Raw genomic sequence first — 22,560 nt, 5'->3', positions numbered from 1 at the left:
AACAACTATTACCACAAAAAATAACAGATCAGCAGTTACGGGTAAGTGTACGCGGTGTGGAACAAAGAAATTCAAATTTATCTCCACGCAGTCAGATGAAAAACCAAAACCAAAGTCAAGTATAAAAAAAAGCAACGCGGAGGTGATATTGCAGCAAAGTTAACAAAGTTACCGGGAACTCCATGGGCCAAATACCCAGGAGAAAAACATCTACCAGGATATAATTATTGCGGTCCTGGTACTCGACTCGATATCAGGCTTGATAATCAGGATCAACCAAAACCAGACGAGGAACCAGTAAACGCTATTGATAAAGCATGTCATGCTCATGATGTTGCGTATAAAAGCAATGATCTACAACATAGGCATATTGCAGATGTGAAATTAATTCATGCGTTAAATTCTATAAAAAATATCAAAGAAAAATTAACTAATTGGTTAGTAAGATCCGCGATGAAAGGTAAATTAGCGCTAGGGGCTGGTAAGATATAAAAATGGAATCGATTTATTATTCTCCAAGAGGATACTGGAAAGGTAAAGCAGCAATTAGCGGTTAAACATTCTGCTGCTAAAGCGTGGTTATTCAAACAGGCAATATGGCAAATTTACCTACCACCACCTAAGCAAGTTCACTTTGCACATTTCGATGTTAGTGTTCCTAATGAAGTTCATCAAGCTGATATTCTGTTTTTACCACATGATACTGTACGTAGAAAAACGTACAAATACGCGCTAACCGTTGCTGATGTTGCAAGTAGATATTAAGATGCACAACCGCTATCAACAAAGACAACATCTGAAGTAGCCGATGTTTTTAAACGAATTTATCAACGAGGACCATTACGATGGCCACAGCTGCTACAGGTTGATCCTGGCAAGGAATTTCTTGGTCCAGTATCATCGTTGATGAAACAACATAATAGCAAAATACGACGAGGACATACTGCAATTCATCGTGATCAGGCAATTGTTGAACGATTTAATCGAACACTCGCTGAGCGGTTATTTGGATATCAATATGCGAAGGAATTTATTCAGGAAACGAGATCTCGTGAATGGGTTGCAAGATTACCAAGTGTGATAACTGCATTAAATAATGAGATCACTCGAACATCCAACATGAAACCTATTAATGCAATTACCAAATAATATACCTACACAACGACGTGATCTTTCAGCACAGCCAGTATTAGGTAATATCACTGTTAGATATTTATACGAGCCCGGTGAACTCGAAGGTGGTAAAAAAAGAGCGACTGATCCTATTTGGAGTGTTACCACACATAAGATATCCACCGTGACAAGATCCCCAGGTAGACACGCAATCTACAGGCTGGATTCAGCTGCTCCTCAACGTGGATTTGTACGTGAACAATTACAAGTAATTCCCGAAGAAACATAATTACCACCGCGATCACTTAACTCGCACCTCTACATCGATTACATTCAAGACAGATCAACATGATATTTTCTCGTGTATGACCGCGACTGTTATCTTTTCTGTCTTCGGTAAATTGTCTTGGATCATTTTTTAGATACCGCCATAACATTATACAATTACAACTTGCATAATTATTATTCTGTTGTTGTTTCAACGTGCTGATAAATTCGACGTCGAGATCAAAATCGCGTTTATTTTTTTTATCAGACTATTTATAACCAGCTAATTTTTTTCTTATTATATCATTGTCAATATCATCACTAATCACTGACGAGTCTATGACGATTCGTCTCAGTTGAGATATTTTTCTAACTCGAGACACTGCAAGATAAACTAAGTTCGACCATTCGATGTGATCATCGACGATCCAAACAACTGTATCAGTAATAGTTAATCCCTGAGATGAATGAATCGTCATTGCGTATCCAAGCGTCCACGGAGATTTATCAGCACGTAGAGCATTTTCAAGAACATCAATATCAACTGCGACAATATCATTCAGCACAAAATTCTGTTTCCTTGACTCGGTCTGTCCTGGTATATCAACGTCAATATTTTGCCGCCGTGTATCTGCTGGTCGATAACATAACGGAACTGGCAATGTTGGATATTTTTCTTTATGCAACTGAAACAACTCTAGTTGAAGTTTATCACGAACTATCTTTCTACTTGCAACTACCAGATCATTTGGTCGCCACGTTTGTAGAAAGTCATTCGTGGGTGTTTCTGAAATTATTCCACGCATTACTTCATACTGAATTTTATTCGGTTGTAGTCTGATTAATTTTCAATGTTGTATCAAGTGTTCTATGATCATCATTCATTTCTTCGTAATAATCGACAAAGTTCTTTAGCCATCCATGTGGAGATGGCCCAACAAACGGTGGTGGTTGACCATGACTGCCGCACATTATTACAGCAGTATTTCTTGTTAACAACCAATCTAGAAATGTTTTTAATGTTTCTAACGGCACCGTGCATATTTCATTCCAAATGATGATCCTTGGAATGTATTTCTCACCCATCCTTAAAAATGTCCATGTATCACCCTTCCATCGGAAGAAGCTGTGATAAGTACATGATTGTACTCCTCGTTGTTTCATTTCTCGCGTGAGTCTATGTGTTGGTGTCAGCACGATCATAACTGAGTTCTGAAATAGTTCGATCGCTCGAGTGGTTTTACCAGAACGATCCGGTCCGTTTATGTATATCGTTTTATATCTAGCTATTGGATCATATACCGATGGTAACAACGTTGCAACCCTAACTGCGGTATCAGGGAATTTATTTATCATAGATAGCAAGTTTATGCTCACGTAAGCCAACATCGATGATCTTAAATGTGTATACTGAGGCGATTCTCCATCCATATAGCTTACAATCGTACCTAATCGTGTTTCATTTAATAAATAAGCATCTTCGCGGTTTATAAATATATTTCTCGCTGCTGCATCAGCAACTATAAAATTGTATTCGGTATCATCCAGTATTAATCGTGCATGACGTTGTTTATTATCATATGCACCACCTTGAGCAAACTTTCCTATTATTTTTCTTCCAAGATCCTTTGCTGTTTTATCGCTATTATTGAGTTTAATCACGAGGATTCTAGAAGCCGCTTTGATGATATCATCATTGAAAGCATCAGGACATTTTTTTCTAAATTCCTTAATGACCTCATCGAGACTGATATTTTCCCCCGGTGGTAACCAAACCTCGGTTTGTTTCTTATATAATATAATTGTCTCACTAACCACCAACGATACCAATATCGCACAATCGAGCATATATCGTAATAAAACTATTGGTGCCCAGCGTTTTTCTGAGAAATGTCTACCAAACCAAACATAACATATCATATGAAGATCCATAACAAACTCTAATTATTCAACACAAGCAAATCCAGTTAGATCAAAATCCGGCAATGGTCCATTTATCGATACTCGCGTCATTTCATGTGTTGGATGACCGAACCTTGCAAAATAATTAGAACAATCTCCGTATCCGAGAAAACTTCGGATAATACGCAACCATATCAACAGGTATCATATCGTTGTAATTATATTTGGTATTCCACAATCCGCCGTGGCCATACTCGGCACAAATTGATTGTATATCCGAAAGAAATTCATTTCGGGTTGGTTTCCACGACTTTTTTTCTCTAGCAACATGAGCTGCAACAGATGGAACAGTAAAACAGTTGCTGAGCAACTCATCAATGTTTTCTGAATATTTTTGAGCAAGATTTTTCATTTCTTCATGAAGGGATTCTTTACGATATATTTCACTTTTGGGTCGCACAAATTGATCATATTTTTCATCATCTGAGCTCTTAAATAACCACACTGACAGAGAATCGTTTTTATTTATTTTGTTAATAAAATCAAACATGTTATCATCATAAAATTTAACAGTTCGATTTCGTGGAAACACTGTTACTGCGCTAGTCCACGCGTGTGCATTATGATCAATAATTTTGATCGAAGCTCCTTTTGATTTATATTTTGATTCATATAATATTTCTCCTGTTATCGTCGCTATGGTTATTGGGAATTTTAATCTTTTTCCTCCCTCAGTGACATCTTTGATAGACGCTCCGGTATCTTTAACTGTTTCGCCCCACTCGTTTATTATTTTACGTCTTTTATCTGTTAAACCGTTTGTAAAATGTTCTATTACTCGTTCAGCTACACAGTTTATTTTTGAAAATTTCATTGGCGCCAGTTTATCAACGCTAGGTTTTTCATTTATCACATAGATTCCATAAATAACTGCTGTTACAGGATACGTTCGCTCATAATACGGTTTGTCAATACCGGTAAATAGACCTGGTTTGGAATTTCTACTTAGTATGACAGTTTTTTTATCACCGTGGACGGGATCATATTTGTCACGAATAATCCATCGAGCTGTTTAATAATAGCTGTTGCTCTTTTGTCATTCATCGTAGCATCGATAATACCTTTGGCCTTGACTTTGTCATTGCGAATAATCTTGAACGTTGACCAGACATGATATGCACCATCTGCTTGAAATTCTTTTTGGCGTCGTGAATTTTATTGATCAAACCTTTATTTTTCCGATCAACCAGATCTCCTATTGGCACGTCAGGAGATATCCTGTTCAGGTTGTATTTACTTGTTTTCCAAGGCTTTATTAGGGATAGTCTTTTAAACTCATCCATATTATATTTCAGACAAGTATTTAAATAAAAAATATTATATATACAATGTCTCAATGCAAATGGTTGATGATCGGATCATTAACTCGTTGTAATAAACCCTGCAGGAAGGAATTCTGCGGACAACACATGCAAAACATTCACCGTGGAAGCTTAGGACCAATGCCATGTCTGCGATGTGTTGCTGGAGTACAAGGAGAAACACAGTTATGTGCGTGTTGTGGTGATAAACGATGCAGAGAGCTTAAAAGATATTATAATAAAAAAATAACGTCAAGGACAACGCTATAAAATCCGTGGAGGATTATCTAACTAAGTTTTCAGACAAATTATGATTTAAACAAATAAAATTATTGTATAATGGAGCAAAATATGAACCACGAGTTTATAAAGCATCCTATAATAACAAACTACGAATCAAATATTGATGGTGTGATCAGAAATTGTTGATTGAAAAAACCAGTTGGTTCTGTTAATAATACTGGTTATCTCGTGTTTACTGCTGGGAAGAAACATTATCTCTGTCATCGATTCGTGTATGAATGTAACAAGGGGTTGATCAAAGATGGTCTACTGATCGAACATATTGACGGGAACCCTCAAAATAATAGTTTATCCTATCTTCAAACTGTTACACAGAGCGAGAATAATACATGTGGTAATACTAGAAGATGTAAACAACCGGAAAGAGGGCGGTAAAATCTACAAACATAGAAACTGGCGAAGAGATTATATTTCAATGAATGAATTCAGCTGCGAAATATTTTGATATCTGTCGGCGTTCGGTACAATTTGTCGCGGAAAATATGCATAAATCCACTTTTTCCAGTAAATATAAACAAAGAATCACCTTCCAATATTGTTAATGAGATAAGCTATCATCACTATCAAGTAATTACCTCGAATTATATTTATTTTTTGGGAGACCCAGTATTGTACTACCTATTTTTTGACTCATGCGAAAGGGAGATTACTTCTGCATGTATATATTTATCCGTAGATTTCTGATTTTTATGGTCGTAATTGGTCAATTAACTATCCACTTCGTAATTAATATCAATAATTGTACTCGTAGAAGGATATTTATGGTTTTTAACTTAAAAATAAATATATAAACGTATTTCCCATCGTACAATGTAGCGAGTTATTTTTAGATCTGTTATGAGAAATCGAGGCAGAACACGCAGTTTATATATTCACAATCTGTTCAGAAACCGCTGTTATAATAGATAAATATACAAACCGATCTGTAGGTAATTTGATAATGCAGTGGTAGCATGTACATATATTTTATCAAGGCAGGAGATGCTGTTTATATATTTACAATATGTTACGAGAAATCTTGGCAGAACACGCTGTAAGTGCAAGATATTCTGAAACGGTTGTTTTAATACAGAAATATTTACAATCTATTCAGAAACCGCTGTTAGTGCAAGATATTCAGAAACCGCTGTTTTAATGTAGAAATATCTATAACTTTACAATCTATTCAGAAACCGTAGCTATATAATACTTTTTGGAACGTATATTGTTAGATGATTCGATAGCTCAGTTGATAACGTATCGGACCGTAATACTTGTGGCCCGGCGATCGAATCCCCATGGCTGACAACTGTCGGTAGTACGCATATTTGCGATTTTTATAATTAATTGGGGGGCTCCGAAACTCAACAGAAAAAAACACCCACCTACCACATCACTGGTGGTAGATACATGTTTTGTATCACCCACGACTGATTATTGGGGGGGTGGGTGTCAAAATCTGTTGAACGCAGAGAATGGCCCCCCCGTATATGTTGTGTCGTCATTCATTCATTGTATATTTGTGTCGTCATTCATTCATTGTATATACTCATCCATTGTATGTTTGTGTCGTCATTCATTCATTGTATATATTTCATGTCATTCATTGTATATTTGTGCTGTCCGTAATTAAGATTATATGTTCCGTATATCCTCTAAACTTGGTAGAATGCGGTGGCAAGCTACAAGTTTTGGGGGTTGGTGTTTGTGCTTTTAAATATGTCAATAATACGTGTTGTGCTCCGTGTATCCTCTAAATTTGGTAGAATGCGGTGGCAAGCTACGAATTTAATGGGGATTATATGTTGTGCTGTCTTCACCAAACGCACCCTCTTGGGCCTCTAGACCGTTGTTTGACGGGTTAGGGGCTCTCATAGGGGTAGTGTTTCGTGTGCCCCTTGAACTTGGTAGAATGCGGTGGCAAGCTACGAGTTGTGGGTTGTACTGTCCTTGTAAATACTATATGTTGTGCTGTACCCCTTCCTGAACTCGTTAGAACACTCGACTAGGGGTTCATATGGGATATATTTTTTCTTTTATATATATATATATATATATATATATATATATATATATATATATATATATATATATATATATATATATACTAAATAATGAACTATGAAAATATCAATGATGTAATTGTTGCTATTAAAAAATTAGAAAAAGGCAGTATTAATATTTCTGATGAACTGAGTCCTGAAAAGATTATTTCTGATTTAGAAATCTTACCAGAACGTAAAAATGATGGTGGTTTTACACTGTCGTCTGAATGCAAGTTCATAAAACTAATTCAGGCAGCGATGTTCCGGTCACTAGCTGCAGTAAAAGATGATAAGGTCAAGGACTTCGTTCCTCTCTCTGCCGCAGTAGAAAAATTTAGATCGGAGTTATCCCACGAATACGAGGCAAAGAAAACGATTAGTACACGTATAAGACAATTAAAAAAAATCAGGTCAGCGAGTAACTTCGTTGGTGAAACGACCGAACAAGTGTAATATTTTTATTTATTCTGAAATATTTTTATTTATTCTGAAATATTTTTATTTATTATGAAATATTTTTATTTATTCTGAAATATTCTTATTTATTCTGAAATATTTTATTTATTCTGAAATAATTTATTTTTTCCTAAAATCTGATCGATTTTGTTAATTTTGAGTACCATTTACTGGTCAAAATTAACAAACGATTGATTTGTACGATTCTGAGTTACCCATTTACTAGTCAAAATTAACAAACTGATTGATTTGCACGATTTTGAGTACTAAAGTACCATATCAATTTAAGATATATCTGATAAAACAAAACATTTCTGATCAAATAAAAAATATTTCAGAATAATAATAAAACATTTCTGCTAAAATAAAATATTTCAGAATAATAACAAAATATTTTTTGTAGTATTTTTGCAAAACTGATCAATTTTGTTAATTTTGAGTACCCATTTACCAGTGAAAATTAACAAACTGATTGATCTGCACGATTTTGAGTACCCATTTACCAGTCAAAATTATAAACTGATTGATTTGCACGATTTTGAGTACTAAACTACCATATCAATTTCTTAATAAATAAAATATTTCAGATTATAATAATTATTTCAGATTACTTGCAAAACTGATAGATTTTGCATGATTTTGAGTACCAATCACCATGCCAATTTAAGATATTTCTGATAAAACAAAATATTTCAGAATAATAGGATATTTTTTGTAATATTTTTTGCAAAACTGATTGATTTTGTTAATTTTGAGTACCAATCACCATATCAATTTCAGAATAAAAAAATATTTCACAATAAAATATTTCAGAATAATAGGATATTTTTTGTAGTATTTTTGCAAAACTGATCGATTTGCATGATTTTGAGTACCTAAATACCCTTCAGAATTAACAAACTGATCGATTTGCATGATTTTGAGTACCTAAATACCCATCAGAATTAACAAACTGATCGATTTGCATGATTTGGAGTATCAACCACCATATCAATTTCAGAATAAATAAAATATTTCTGATAAAATTAAAATATCTCTGATAAAATAAAATATTTCTGATAAAATTAAAATATTTCTGAAAAATCTACGATAAAGTCTTATGACAATCTTAAGATAAAGATCTACGATCTTACATACAGATTGACAATCAATTCCTCCCCACGCTCAGTTAATCGTCCTATGTGGTCAGTTAGTTTAAAATTTATTCGTGTTAACATATTATTATGACACCGCAGATAAACAGGATTACTTGGTTCTTGCACGATCAAATCCCCAGGGGGAACTTGTGGTGTGAACGTGTATAAAATGTATCCATGTTGAGCCTGATTTGATTTTCCGAGATCTATTTGATAGCTACCATTGATTACGTCACAAACTAGATTAACCGCGACCGTTGAAGTTATATTAACGAATCCCGGAGATACTTGTCTAACGCCGCCGTGTGGATCATTATCATGTCTGACAACAGTTGCTGGTGGGGCTATTTTTCTCCATGCATCGAGTATTTTAGGAAAGTTCTCACCAATGACATCATTGAGGGATTTTCTTAATTTATCTGGATTATAATCAGGGAACATAAACGTTGCAATATCAGCTTATGGTATTTTGTATTTGGCTGCGACGGATTTTTTGTAATTGCTTGATGACTTAAGAACCATATCTCTAATTCTATTATAGATAATTTCAGAAGAATCAACTACATAATTTAAAACTTCTATGTACCTAATGATAGTAGATGTCAAATCAAATAAATATTCCTGAAAACTATCACGTAAACTATTTAACTGTATTTTATGGTCTGAGTTTATAGAATCAATATTCAAAGCAATAACACGTTTATTAAGATTATAAAAAATAGGTGCAGGATCATAATAAAGTTCTCCCCATATCACCTCTGGTTTTACTTCTATGTAATCTAACCAATCTGAATTCATTTTAATACTATGACGAAAACTATTCTTCGACGTAAAATCACCCCTCGTTGGTTCTGGTGGTCCTTCATGCACTGGGGGAACATCCGGCCATCCTAGTACGGATCTTATCGTGGACTGATAAATATCAATGACATAATCAGGAGAGTTTATTTGGATTGCAGAAGATAGCGTCGACTCATGAACGTTAATCGATATTTTTGCTTCTTCCGATTATTGATTTTATTCTACGCGCAAATTCCTCATTGATTTGTTCGATCTCATAACTACCAGTTGGTATTCCAACAACAACCCAGTCCGGTGTTCCATCGGGTTTATTCTTATTAGCAAATACAAGCGAAGCATTTGTTGGTGTACCATTAAATGATTTCGATCTGATATTTGGCCAACTATGGTATACTTGTAATTGCGCTAGTGCAATTTCATTTGCGCGAATCGCAGTTGGAAAATTGATACTAAATTCAGGATTAATCGAGCTTACCGAGATCATCGTGATCTTGTGCGGGGTTGTGTTTGTCACGATCTGCTGGAGTAATTCCGTCATTATTAATACTCGTACCTTTAACAGCACTGTTATATATTTTAATCATTTCTGAAAACTCAAAATCAGATATAATTCCATCACTGAGACTCGCTGATAACAACGAGGATAACTTCGAGTATGCGACCGTCGCTGTATGTAATCTTATCATGTAATCGGATAATTTTTCATTCGTGCAAGTACAAATTTTTTGGCAATTATATTGAGCACACCTGCAATCGTTGTTGTAGCTGAAATACAAATAGTTACAGCTACTGGTGTCATCATTGCCATTGTTGATAATATCACATCGGTTCCAGCAACAACAGCGGATGCTGAATAAACGATTACGTCGACGATAACTAGTCGTCGTCGATATTTTTTTACTTTTACCGTGTATTGTTCGACTCAATCTTTTAAAGCTGCCTGCCATTCACGCGCTTGATTGTACCTGTATTGAGATGCATCATCGACTGAGGTACTCATTATATTTTATGCAGTAAATAATTGAGGTGTTTCCGCTACAAATTCCAAACACCACCAGTAAGATGTTGCGGTTAATTTCTTATCAGCTGCTTCCAGAATAAAAATGTCTTCGCTTCCGCTATTTAATATAACAGATACCACCCCGGAAAACTTATCAGTTGAATGACACCATGGATACGTTGTAAATATTTCAAATTTTGCAGCACTGAACACAGACAGCCTGTACATGCCATTGACTGTTGCGGTATATTTGATAGTTTTATTTTGCTGCGACGAGGTTGCGAATCCAGATGGCACCGTGTATACGATGTTTGTAATATGCCCGGGAGTTATTCCCGATGACATTTTAATCAAACTGGTTTTATTAACAATCTCAGGAATCCCCGCTACGATGTCTTGCTGTGTTTGTTTGATCGTGTCGATGTTCGTCTTGATATCAACGAGCTTTACGTCAACGGCCAACGGATTACCAAAAAATTCCTCTGCGGTTTCATTAGTTTTTTGAAAGTTTCTACGAAGTCTTGCAAACGCGTTTACGTGAACGTCATACTCGGCCCGCAGCATGGATAATTTACCATATACGGTGTTCTTGTTGACGTCGACGTATTTTTTTGTTGCTGCGTCTTCGTCGGATGTTGGATCTCTTAAAACTACTATCTTATTCCCGTTCATGCTGAGTTCATTGTGTCACCGGTATTTTTCACGCTATTAGCAACACTTGCTGTAATTTGATTTCTGATGGTTCTAAACGATATACTTGAATCCCTGATTCTGCCGCTGTCAGTAAACACAGGGATATTATCCGTAACTGCACCAAGTACTCTTCGAATTATATCATCCCATTTGATATTGCTAGTTTTTAGTTTACCATATCGATCCTGAAAAATAACAAGCTCATCTGGGTCAACTCTAGCAAGATTCATGATTTCAGCGAGTTCATCTTTAATCGCGTACTTTGACAGATCAATGTCATCGGATTTTTTCTTAACGCGTGAAGAAGATCTTCTTCCGTAAATATCAACCATTATATTTTAAGATCTGTTTAAAATGAATCGGTTGCTTGTATAATCATGCACGACTTTATGTGGCGGTTTGGATGATTTTGATATAGCATTAAGTACATTAATTGCCTCACGGCCACATATTGGCGGATCTGTCATTGTTTGTGTGGGTAGCGTTGAATACCAAACTTGTGCGTGAAGTGGTGCAACATACTTGATAAATTCAATGGGTGGAGCTAACCCGTATGAATCAAAATAAACGATTCCACGTGGATCAACCGCGTATGATACCCAGTGAGTACCGGGTCCTGAATTCGAGTCGAGATTTATAATACCTGTTTCAACACTGTTCGGTTGTTTCGGTAATTGATCGCATAAAAACACCTCTGAAGTTTTTTTTATTTTTAATCGTTTAGCAGCATCAAGTAAATCAAAATTTGATGCTGGAGCATCTAATGAAGTCACCCTGGAAGCCTCAGACCTCTTCCCCAACAAGATCCCGGTAATCTTAGGCCGCGTCCCTTTTTTGTATCCCTTTCCTGTTGCTTTCTTTAGAGCCATTGCAGCAGCTGTTCCAACAGCACCTAATGCGGCTTCTTTTGCTACGGCTGGAGCGTCAGCAGCTATTAACGCTGAAATAGCCGCGAGAAGTGGAAAAATGCCACCGGTTTTAATTGAGTCCTTAATCGCACCCGCAGAGAGATTAAGTTTGACGCCTGTTTTTGATTGTTTAGCGTCGTTGAAATGTTTAAGTTGACGTTCTGATAATGATAGTTTATTTTGACCACCCGTGATCTGATCTCGCTTTAGTGATATTTTCATTCCGCAGTTTTTTGCTGAATTTGATTGAAGGTTTTTAATCTGACCAGGAGTCAGACTGACACTAACGTGATGATATGGCATTTTATGATAAATACTTGCCACGCTCCAAATAATGATTAAAGGTTTTCCACTGGTGCATCAACGACTCTCATTCGACCACTACCACCTTCAAGTAACATGGCTTTATAGCTGAGTATAACCGCGATTGCTCTATAATCACCACCGCCTGTATTTAACGTTGCTTTAAGATGTGTATCAACGACAGATTGTTTTGATAGATCAAGATGCTCCAGTGAAAAATAATAAATCGGATACAAAGTTCTAAAATCATGTTGTGATATTTGCAACCCAGTATCTACATTTTGATCACGTCCCATGAATGACATTAAACGATGATATACACGTCCTATACTATTTTGTTAATAATTTAGTTGTATATTCTCTGTTGGTTCTTGTTGTCCGTTTATCCGTAAAGAAATATCTGTGATACCTAGTTTATCAAATATCATATGAGAGTGAACCTGTGAGCCTAATTGATCATGGCGCTGAAACGCAATAAAAATATGCCGTGGTGCAGAAACACCTTGTTGTGATGCTATATGCCATGCAAAATGACCGTTAACGTTAGTTTGTATACTACCTGTGCTTGTTGTTAACCATAACAAGGATTTACCACCTGTGTCCATGAAAGAAATCAACTTTTGTTCTTCTGCGATCGTTGGAGTCATTACCGGCATCCGCAGTGAAAGTTTTTTTAGTATTACTTTACCAGCATCACCATGAGGTCTCCACAGAGCATCGTTATCATCACTCTTTCTTACAAGAACAACCGTATGTCTAGCTCCAAAAATAACCTTTCTAATATTTCTACAAAATCCACAAATTTGCGATAGTGGAATAGTGCATGAAAAACTTCTATTGGCTCCTAGCAACATATTTTTACGCATTGTAAATCCAAAGTTGAAATTTTCATTAGAGCCATAAACCACTGGCCACACAGCAGCATCAGCGGTATTGGCATCGTTTCTTGATCGTCTTATATAATATGGATTATCATCGGGGTGATCAGAATTATCTTTTACAAACATCATCGTGGGACTCAACTTGTGATTGTTGCTGCGCTTGCAAGCTTTTTCTGAATGAATCTCTGACAGGGAGAAATTTTTTGATTGCTTCTAATCGTTCTCGAGCTATCCTTGCAGTATGAGATTCCGGATGTACCATTATTTTAATATAATTAATGATTTAATTATTGCAGCAGAGAGGGTGGGGGGACCTCGCGAAGACGTAATTGCATAAAACGCGTGCATAATAAAATAGAAAAAAATCACCAACGACAACGAAGTAATATTAATTAGACAAATTCCGGAAAGATTTTCTCAGTAAAGTGTCGACGCTTTTTTAAATCTGTCGACGCTTTTTTATTTTTCGATCATTTGTAGGAAGGCTTATTTTCGACATTTGGACGTTTTTCGACCATTGGTCTGTTCACCCTCTCTGCTGCTTTTGTTACAAGACTTGGGAGAAAGTTAATAGTTTGAATAATTTGAAATACAGATTGAATCACTTGTCTGTGGAATGAAAGTAGAATCTTATACATGTTCATTGTTTGACTATTCTGATTGTATCTGTAATTGTACAACTCCAGAACAAGAATCATTGGAAGAAATAAATTTGGATTCTGTGAGAATGGTAACAGGTGCTACCAAGAGTGTGGCTCGGGCATTATTATTTGAGGAAACCGGGTGGGATAGCCCGAATTTTCGACGTTATCAGCATAAATTAATTCAGTACCTTTTCTGAAACGTGTTCACAAGCAGTAATTTAAATTTATGTGTTACCAATTAAACATACGAAACTCGTTCGTCGAATTTGTTGGTACCTTTGTGCAAAACTACAATGTAACACATATCAGTTTTGGCTTCCACCATTCAAACGTGGAAAACGTTACGAATATAAATAAAAAGTAACCCGTCCATTCCGAATAGTAAAACTTTGCTGACTCGAGATAAACACAAGTCCGTAGTGTTATGTTTGTGATGTGGTGGATCGTACAAACAGCTGAATACTTTTTGTTAGAAATATAAAAAATATAAAACTCGAAAACATTCGTATTATCGTAAAGATTTAAACACTTACAAACCTTTATAAAATTACCAAACTGTTTTTTCAAATTAATTTACAACCACACACATGTATTGAATATTTTCTTACCATCATATGATCTGATGATGCACGAGAAATGACTGTGCATATCTTTATTTTTAGGTATGACCTAAGTTAAGTTTGCTACATCATTCCAGTGTTTTACATTATTATGGGTTCGAATCCAAGGCTCGGCTAGCGTGGGTACGAGTAGCCTCTCGTGGGTCGGTGGTTCTTTCCTCCACCAGTTATACTGGCCGCCATGTATAGCCTATCTTGTACTGAAAAACGGCGTTAAACCGTAGAACAACAACAACAACAACATTATTATAAATCAAATTTAAAGATGTTATGTTTTAAACTAGCTAAAAGAAATAAAAAGAACTGGGCTCGTCCGGGATTTGAACCCGGGACCTCTCGCACCCTAAGCGAGAATCATACCCCTAGACCAACGAGCCACCGTTAATACTCTAACTACACTTCTTATTCTAAACATTTTTAGTCTTTGTACTTAGTCCAATTTTGTTTGTTGGCTTATTTAAACAACTCTTGATAACTACCGGTACTCATTTTTTATTTACTCGTTTTTTATTTACTCATAAAATAAAGTGATGTTCGCAGAAGTTACCGTGCACACAGACTGGTTTCTTTATGTTCACTTTTCATTCCAAATTCAACCACTTGCGTATGTCACTTGACTGTCATGTGACTACTTGTTTTTAACTGTTTCGATCTTGTGATGCGAAGCGTTAACTGACAATTAAATTCCGCGTTCCCAGTTCTTGTTTCAATCAAGCAGAATAACTTTACACTTAAAATGATTGAAGCCGTGTGTATTGTTTTAAGCTGAACATTTTCTGCCAATTTACAAGAATTGGATTTTTGTATCGTTGGTGATTCACAGGCATCAGCCTCAAGCATATCCGATTGGAGCGTTGCGAAGTTGAGGCAGAAAAAACATGGCATGGACGACTCGTCAGATCAGCTTTGCGGTGGCAATGGTTATAACTGGGTCACTGAATACCTTATCAACTAAGTATGAAGACACTTCAGTAGACAGGGGAAATCTCAGTAGCTGACTTCTACTGTAGTTCGTTACACATATCTTCGCGCATTTTCTATATCTGTAAATCATTAACTTTTCAGGTCATCGTTATTAAATGTTGCTGAAGGTACCCAGTTTGTTTCGGATGAAGTATTTAAAGTTAATTAGGTACTTTTAGCTACATTTAATGACGCTGACCTGAAAATCAGCCTATAGTTACTTCAGCAATAGTTCTTAAATAGTTTTGCTTTTTATTCATCAGTAATTATGGCAATATAGTAGTCCTACCTGTAAGACCCGACGCTGATATTTATGTTGTGGGTGTCAGCAAAATCAAAATGTGCTATGTCTTACATGTAGGACTAGGTAATGTAGGTCCTGGTCATACAGATGTTTTGACCTCCTAAAACCAGCCTTTTAGCCTATAGAACTGCATGAATACATATTATTTGAATGGTCTTTGTATAAAATATGGAATCAGTTTGTCTTTTTGAAATATCAGTAGATTGAAATTTTTCTTGCTTTCAGGTGGGCAGACAATTGTAATGCTGAAAGTAGTGATGGTGAACAGAGGACATTTAATCATCCTTTCCTGCAGGTAGAGAAGTAGAAGTTAAACTAGTCTATTGTGTTCATGTACATGTTAAACTAGTCTATTGTATTCAAGTATATGTTAAACTAGTCCATTGCATTCAAGTATATGTTAAACTATTCTGTTGTATTAAAGTATATCAGGGTTCATATGGTATATGACAGTTTGGGGAAAATGAGGTAGCATTTTCAAGGCCTTGAAAGTTTGGTAAAGTCTAGCAGATTACCCTGTCTTTAAAGGTCTTTGAATGAAATAAACCCAAACATTTTAATTTCTTTCCATAATCACAAATAAAATTGCCAAAGGTTGTTAGATTCGTATGTAGTCAAGTTTTCCTGGTTTCTTTCTTTTGATGACCCGTTCAGTTTCATTTCATCATTAAATAATATTGTAGTATTTGGCATTCGTTGTTTTCTTACAAAACATAACTTTATTACAAAACATTAGCGAAAATAGGTCTTGGAAATCAGTGTTTATGGTCTTTGAAAGTTTGGGAAAAGTTTTTGAAGTTATCCTTCAAAATTCTGTATATGTTAAACTAGTCTATTGTATTCAACTATATGTTTAGCTAGTCTATTGTATTTAACTATATGTTTAGCTAGTCTATTGTATTTAACTATATGTTAGCTAGTCTATTGTATTCAAGAATATGTTAAACTAGTCTATTGGATTCAAGTATATGTTAAACTAGTCTATTGTATTCAAATATATGTTAAATTAGTCAATTGCATTAAAGCATATGTTAAACTAGTCTATTGCATTCAGGTATATGTTAAACTAGTCTACTGCATTCAGGTATATGTTAAAATAGTCTACTGCATTCAAATATATGTTAAACTAGTCTGTTGGATTCAGCTATATGTTAAACTAGTCTTTTGCATTCGAGTATATGTTAAACTAGTCTGATGTATTCAAGTATATATTAAAGTAGTTTATTGCATTCAAGTATATGTTAGGATAATTAAATGAAACTATTACTGTTAGTGGAGTCTTCTTAAATTAAGCAATATCTGCCATGTAATCACCATTAATTAAGTACATATTGTCAAAAAATATTAGTCTCAGAGCCACCTCATTAAAAGAAATAGATTTAGCTTGAATGTGGGTTTTGGCTTCATGGGACATGTGGAAAAAATTGATAAAATCATTGGACAGGTGAAACATTGATTCAGATATCTTTAGCATTTTTGACAGGATAGCAAAACAGTTTCAGCCTATGGATCAAATATGTCTTTCCTGTTGACTGTGCATCAGTTAGTTTGTTGGTGATGATTACTTGCAGAGTGAATTAACATGATATGTAGGGAGAGCTTCAATACTTACCAGGTTACTGTGATCTGTACTTTATGCTTCATTGAAGGCTTTGCATTTATCTCAGTTCTTCAGACACTGTGGTCTGAAGATTCACAAAAGACTGATGCATGTATTTATTATGCATTATATCATTAGACAGACTAGGTCATTGTGACCATATTTTCATGCTTAAGTGATTTGCATTGGGTTTTGCATTAAATTTGATTTCTCATGCAGATTTGTCAGCAGAGGGTATTGTTACTTGATAAAACTGGGCTTTGTGATCTGACCATGCTGTCATTGGAAATGTGTCAAGAATCATTTTCAGACTCCACTGGGATCCAAATTATTTTATAAGTTTTAATACACAAGGTATTTCAGTTTTAAATTTTTGTGTACATGTAAAGTTAGCAGAAATCTCGGAAACGCTTAACTACGTGTATTTGGATGCCAATTTTTGATCTAGGATGCAGAAAATCACTGAGGCGGGAGTTCTCCATATGCATGTAATAGGTGCGCAGCAAAATTCAAAGATTTGCCAGTCCTGCTTCAGCCACCTGCTTTGTGGGAAAATGTGTTGATTAATTAGCTGTGCTGATATTTACAATGACAGAATTCAGTGACTGAAAGGCCCCTTGATGTACATACATGTAGCCATTATAAGAGTACATAAAAATGAACGTGATGCAATAGCTGGGCGGCAAGTTCAAAGGCTTTGACTGGCGGCCAGGTGGGAAAATGTACTGATATTTACAGTGATTGAACTCAGAGGCAGAAAAACCCAGAGATGTACATGTGGTCATTTATAAAGGTACATCAAATAAACAACTTTAGTTTTCGTTATTCTGTTCATTTCCGATTGTAGCGGAATAAGCAGTGCACGTGACCTCAGAATCAAGACATGTTGAGACTTAGACAAAATGCCATTCATAAGTGGTTGACAAGTCACCTAAAAATGTAAATTTCGCCTTCTTATGTTAGGACAGCGAAAATGACTTCGCCCTGTGATCATTTAAGAGGTACATTGACCCCTCGACTTAGTTCTAGTGTAGCGAAATGTATTCATCAAGGCATCAATAGCTAGGCCTAGTTTTTATATCAATTACGTCGACAAACAAACTCTTGTCCATTCACAAGCATTATGTTTTGATAGCTGATTAAGTAGCAACTATCGATTTCCTGCATGCTATCATTTGATGATAAAACATACAAACTTGTGTTTTAAGATCAGAATCGGTGATCTGGATATATATATTAACTGCCTCTTACACACTATTTCATCATAAAATTAGTTTGAAACTTTAAGCGAACCAGTAGGCCTAACGGGAAATAATGGCGGACTTTCTAAGTCTGGGATGTACCAGTTTATTAGATTATCTGTTTTCTTAAATCATCGGGCAAATATATTTTAAAAAAATATACAAATCATTGAAACCAAAGCCTCTGTATTATTTTATTAAAGATTTAACTTTAAAATGCAAATTATGTAGGTCAGAAACGTATGAGACAATGCTATGTTGTGGAATTCGCGAGATGCGCTGTATGGTCTAAGCTGTTTTCTGACTTGACACGTACTTGCAAAAATACGGAGAAAACTCCAGCAAATCAGATACTATTTATTTGCCTAAAATTACTACAAGTATTTATGCAAATACATAAACCATAAATTTGTGATCATGTTAATGGACTGTTGTAATGAAGCTATATTAAATTGAGTGATTACATTACGAAAACCTCTCCATCTAAAAATAGATGAACTCACATCTGTGTTGATTCTGTAGGAAAGAAGGGACTGCAAATTTTGATGGTGGGACTCCAATTTTTACCAAAATGGGAGTCCTGGACTCCTAGTTTTAAAATCCTAGCAAGACCTCTGATCAAAGGATTATTCTATGACACAGTGGATAAGGCTGATGGTGTTCTGATTGGTAACAAGGCCTAATCTGGTATAGACTGACTCATATAAAGTCCTCAAATGACATATTATCATGTAAAACACAAGAACATTTAGCAAAATGGAATAAAAAATCTGGTATAGACTGACTCATACAAAGTCCTCAAATGACATATTATCATGTAAAACACAAGAACATTTAGTAAAATGGAATAAAAAATATGTTCCACATGTAAATTCAATAAAAGTATTTTATTTACCTATTATATAATGGCCACTAACTTGTAATGGTCAGTTTCAGAATGTCCTGTTTGTACCTACTGTATGCCATCAGACTGGACTGTTAAATACAAACGGACTGAAGATATTTGAACCTTTTCAGGCAGTGGGTATGTTCCTGGGTGAGATGTCATGTCTGCTTGCATTCCATCTTATTCGGCTATATCACCACTATAAGAAACAGCAGATGGATATCGGAAACCAGAGCTTCAGCCCGTTAATCTTCCTCCCTGCCGCTTGTTGTGACATGGTTGGCACTTCCCTGATGTATATTGGACTCAACCTCACCTATGCCTCCAGTTTTCAAATGCTCAGAGGTAATGTAACCAAACCAAAATTTCATAACTTACACAGTGCCTAAAAATGATATTTTCTTTCATCATTTTTTGGCATTGGACTCAGACACAATTTTGTTTTATGCAGAAATGATTTACATTGTGCTTCTTTGTATGTAGTTTTGAAGGATGCCCCAAGCCTCCTATTTGTAGAACCTTATGAATATATGTACATCATTTTCTTCACGTAACTGACTTGCTACACAGATACATAATACATTTTATAGCATGATGGCTCTCTTGGACCCTGACTGTCATGTTGAAGTGGGATATCAGTGTATATACATAAATAACATAATGTCTGAATATTTGACTAAAATACTCTACATATACAGTGACCCGCTATAACACGGTAGTTGGGAGCCATAAAACCCAACCATGTTATATACTGAACTGTGTTATATGCAACCAAGTCAGTTAGCTGAAGAAAATGTACCCCCCCACAAAAAAAAAAAAAAAAAATCGTGGGTGGTGGGTGGATGGGTAATATATGCAGGCAGTAAAATACATGCTTCGTCTGCACAGTTACCTTCTTAAATTGATGCATATTAAATGAGAAATACACCTGTAGTGAAAACAGAAGACATAATAGTTTTCTTTATTTAGAGAACCATGAATTGGTACATATATGTGAATCCTGTTTATATATAAATGTCTAATGTATAGCATGAATATCAACACTGTACTCACTTGCGAACCTCATCATATACATTGAATCCACAATACAAGTGATTCCATTGAAAATATGCACACACAGAGCTTTAAAATATTCATTAATTTTTTGACAGGTCATATCGGTCTGAATTCAGTTGAAAAACACAGCACAATCATGTAACAAATAACAAAACACATTTACTTTAAAGTACATTCCAAGTCTGTAAAAGTTAGTTTGCATTTTAAGCTGTTGTTGGTAGCATTTGTAAGCATAAGCTTTTTCCCTAAAAAAGGAAACTTTCACAGCACAGTTAATGTGTTCCAGTCACATTGGAAAATGAAAAAATCCATCAGATTTCATCACTTTTATTTAAGTTTGGTACTGACTTCCTTTGAAGAAAAGTACTTTGCTGTTATTGAAAGGTTGTAGTTGGCTTTCTTTGATGAAGGGTGCATTCGCTATTGAAGTCACCGCTAAAGGACAGCTTTGGATAACCAAACGAATGCCCATTTCTTATTGTGGCGTCAACATCAAATAATTGTATTGCATGATTGAGACTGGTATTTTTTCCATTTGCTGAGTACGTTTTCATAACAGTCAGTGGTTCAAAGGTAATATGTTTCCTTTGAAATTTCAGCAAACTATTTTATCTGGGTATATTTTTAAAAACGAATTGGCCATCATTTAGACTGTTCTAGTTACTGTCCCTCCATGCCTACTGAATAAACCAATAAGTAAGATGTATTCTTTTTTTTTTACATTTGTGGTAGCAGCGTGATGCTGCCTTCCATGCATGCATCTGAAAATTAACAAAGGGTCAACGGACGATAGAGACGCAGGTATTCTGATGACAGGGATTATTATAGAAAATGTGAGTGTTCTGAAGGATTTAATTCTGAATGAAAAGAAGAGGAATTTTACTTACCATCCACATACAGATGTCAGTCTTTGTAAATATATTAATTACTAGTAAGCGGCCAAAAATCTGATGAAAGATATAGTACAAGACAATGCCTTGTCCAGTTGATCTCCATTACCAGAAATGTCAACAACAAAAAAGCGGATATTTCCCAACATACAGAACTCATGCTAGATGTCAAGATAAGTGGATTATGATATAACAATGCACCATTTAGATGGTTTGTCAGTATGGACAAAGAATTTGTTTATGTAACAATAGATAAATTTCAGTGCATTTTTATATCCAGTTTGTGGCTTCCTTTCATTGGGCCTCTGAATTTCTGCACTCCAAACCAATGGTCATATATAAAAGTTTAAACAGCCAACAATGTCGCCAATAAATAAGAGCCACATGGTATGTTTTGCAGCCAATAAGAAAAAACAATCCAAGTTTGCGACATTGCGAAGACCTACGTGATCCCAGAATAAACTTTTTATGCGTTTTTTGTTTCTTCTTACTTTTAAGAAAAAAATCCTTTTTTGTGTACTAGAAAAATGCATATAAAATTTCAGGAGCCAAGCCACGATTGTCTTGTATTATTCATACACGATCTCTTGCCCAGAATGATAAGCAACGTTTTACTTTTTTTTAAGCACTTCTTTTGCACAAAAAAAATACATGTATATGAAATTTCAGGAGCCATGCCATGACCGTGTTATATCCGAATTCACGTTATAATGGAGCGCACTATAGTGGGATCACACTGTACTGTGAAATTTTGTTATGTAATTAACAAAACATCATTTTTTATTTTATTAAATTTTCTCTATTTATCCATCCATCCATCTACTCTTTCCTACATCCATCTATCCATCAATGCAAGTATGGCCAAATAGTACTCTGGATGTGTATTTCATGTTGTGATCAGCCATTGTTGTCTCCCATAGAGATATTACCACCGTTGATGCAGTGAAAGATGCACTCTCCTCAATGCATATCAAATTTTTTAAATATCATATATCTGAATAAAGAAAAAATATTTTATGTTCTTATTAATGAGAAACACATCAGAAATGTCCTAATGTTGTTGTGGGGTTTAACGCCATTTTTCAGCACATGACAGGCTATACATGGCGGCCAATATTAATTGTGGAATAAGAACCCGGGAAAACCCCGGAAAGAACCACCGACCCACGAGAAGCTACTGGCAAGCTTTCTCACATATCCACATTAGT

The 22,560-nt window shown here is 35.4% G+C and overlaps 1 protein-coding gene and 1 non-coding gene across 2 annotated transcripts in view; one reads left to right on the top strand and one right to left on the bottom strand.

Moving 5' to 3' along the window:
• Positions 1-14,717: 14,717 nt before the first annotated feature.
• Trnap-agg (transfer RNA proline (anticodon AGG)) lies at positions 14,718-14,789 on the bottom strand. The gene has a single exon. It is a non-coding gene; the product is annotated as a tRNA-Pro (tRNA).
• Positions 14,790-15,013: 224 nt separating this feature from the next.
• Positions 15,014-22,560, top strand: part of LOC149781324 (solute carrier family 35 member F6-like) — a 44,879-nt gene continuing 37,332 nt past the window's right edge. The window contains exons 1-3 of the mRNA XM_089935423.1: positions 15,014-15,367; positions 15,905-15,974; positions 19,538-19,751. Coding sequence (XP_089791549.1) covers positions 15,291-15,367; positions 15,905-15,974; positions 19,538-19,751 — 361 coding nt within the window. The 5' untranslated portion in view covers positions 15,014-15,290. The remainder of the gene's footprint in view (positions 15,368-15,904; positions 15,975-19,537; positions 19,752-22,560) is intronic.

Source organism: Sinohyriopsis cumingii, chromosome 15 (genome assembly GCF_028554795.1).
Source record: "Sinohyriopsis cumingii isolate HCF-2022 chromosome 15, ASM2855479v2, whole genome shotgun sequence".
NCBI lineage: Eukaryota > Metazoa > Mollusca > Bivalvia > Unionida > Unionidae > Sinohyriopsis > Sinohyriopsis cumingii.
Note: the sequence above shows the minus strand (reverse complement) of the source record. Positions and strands in the feature narration are given on the sequence as shown.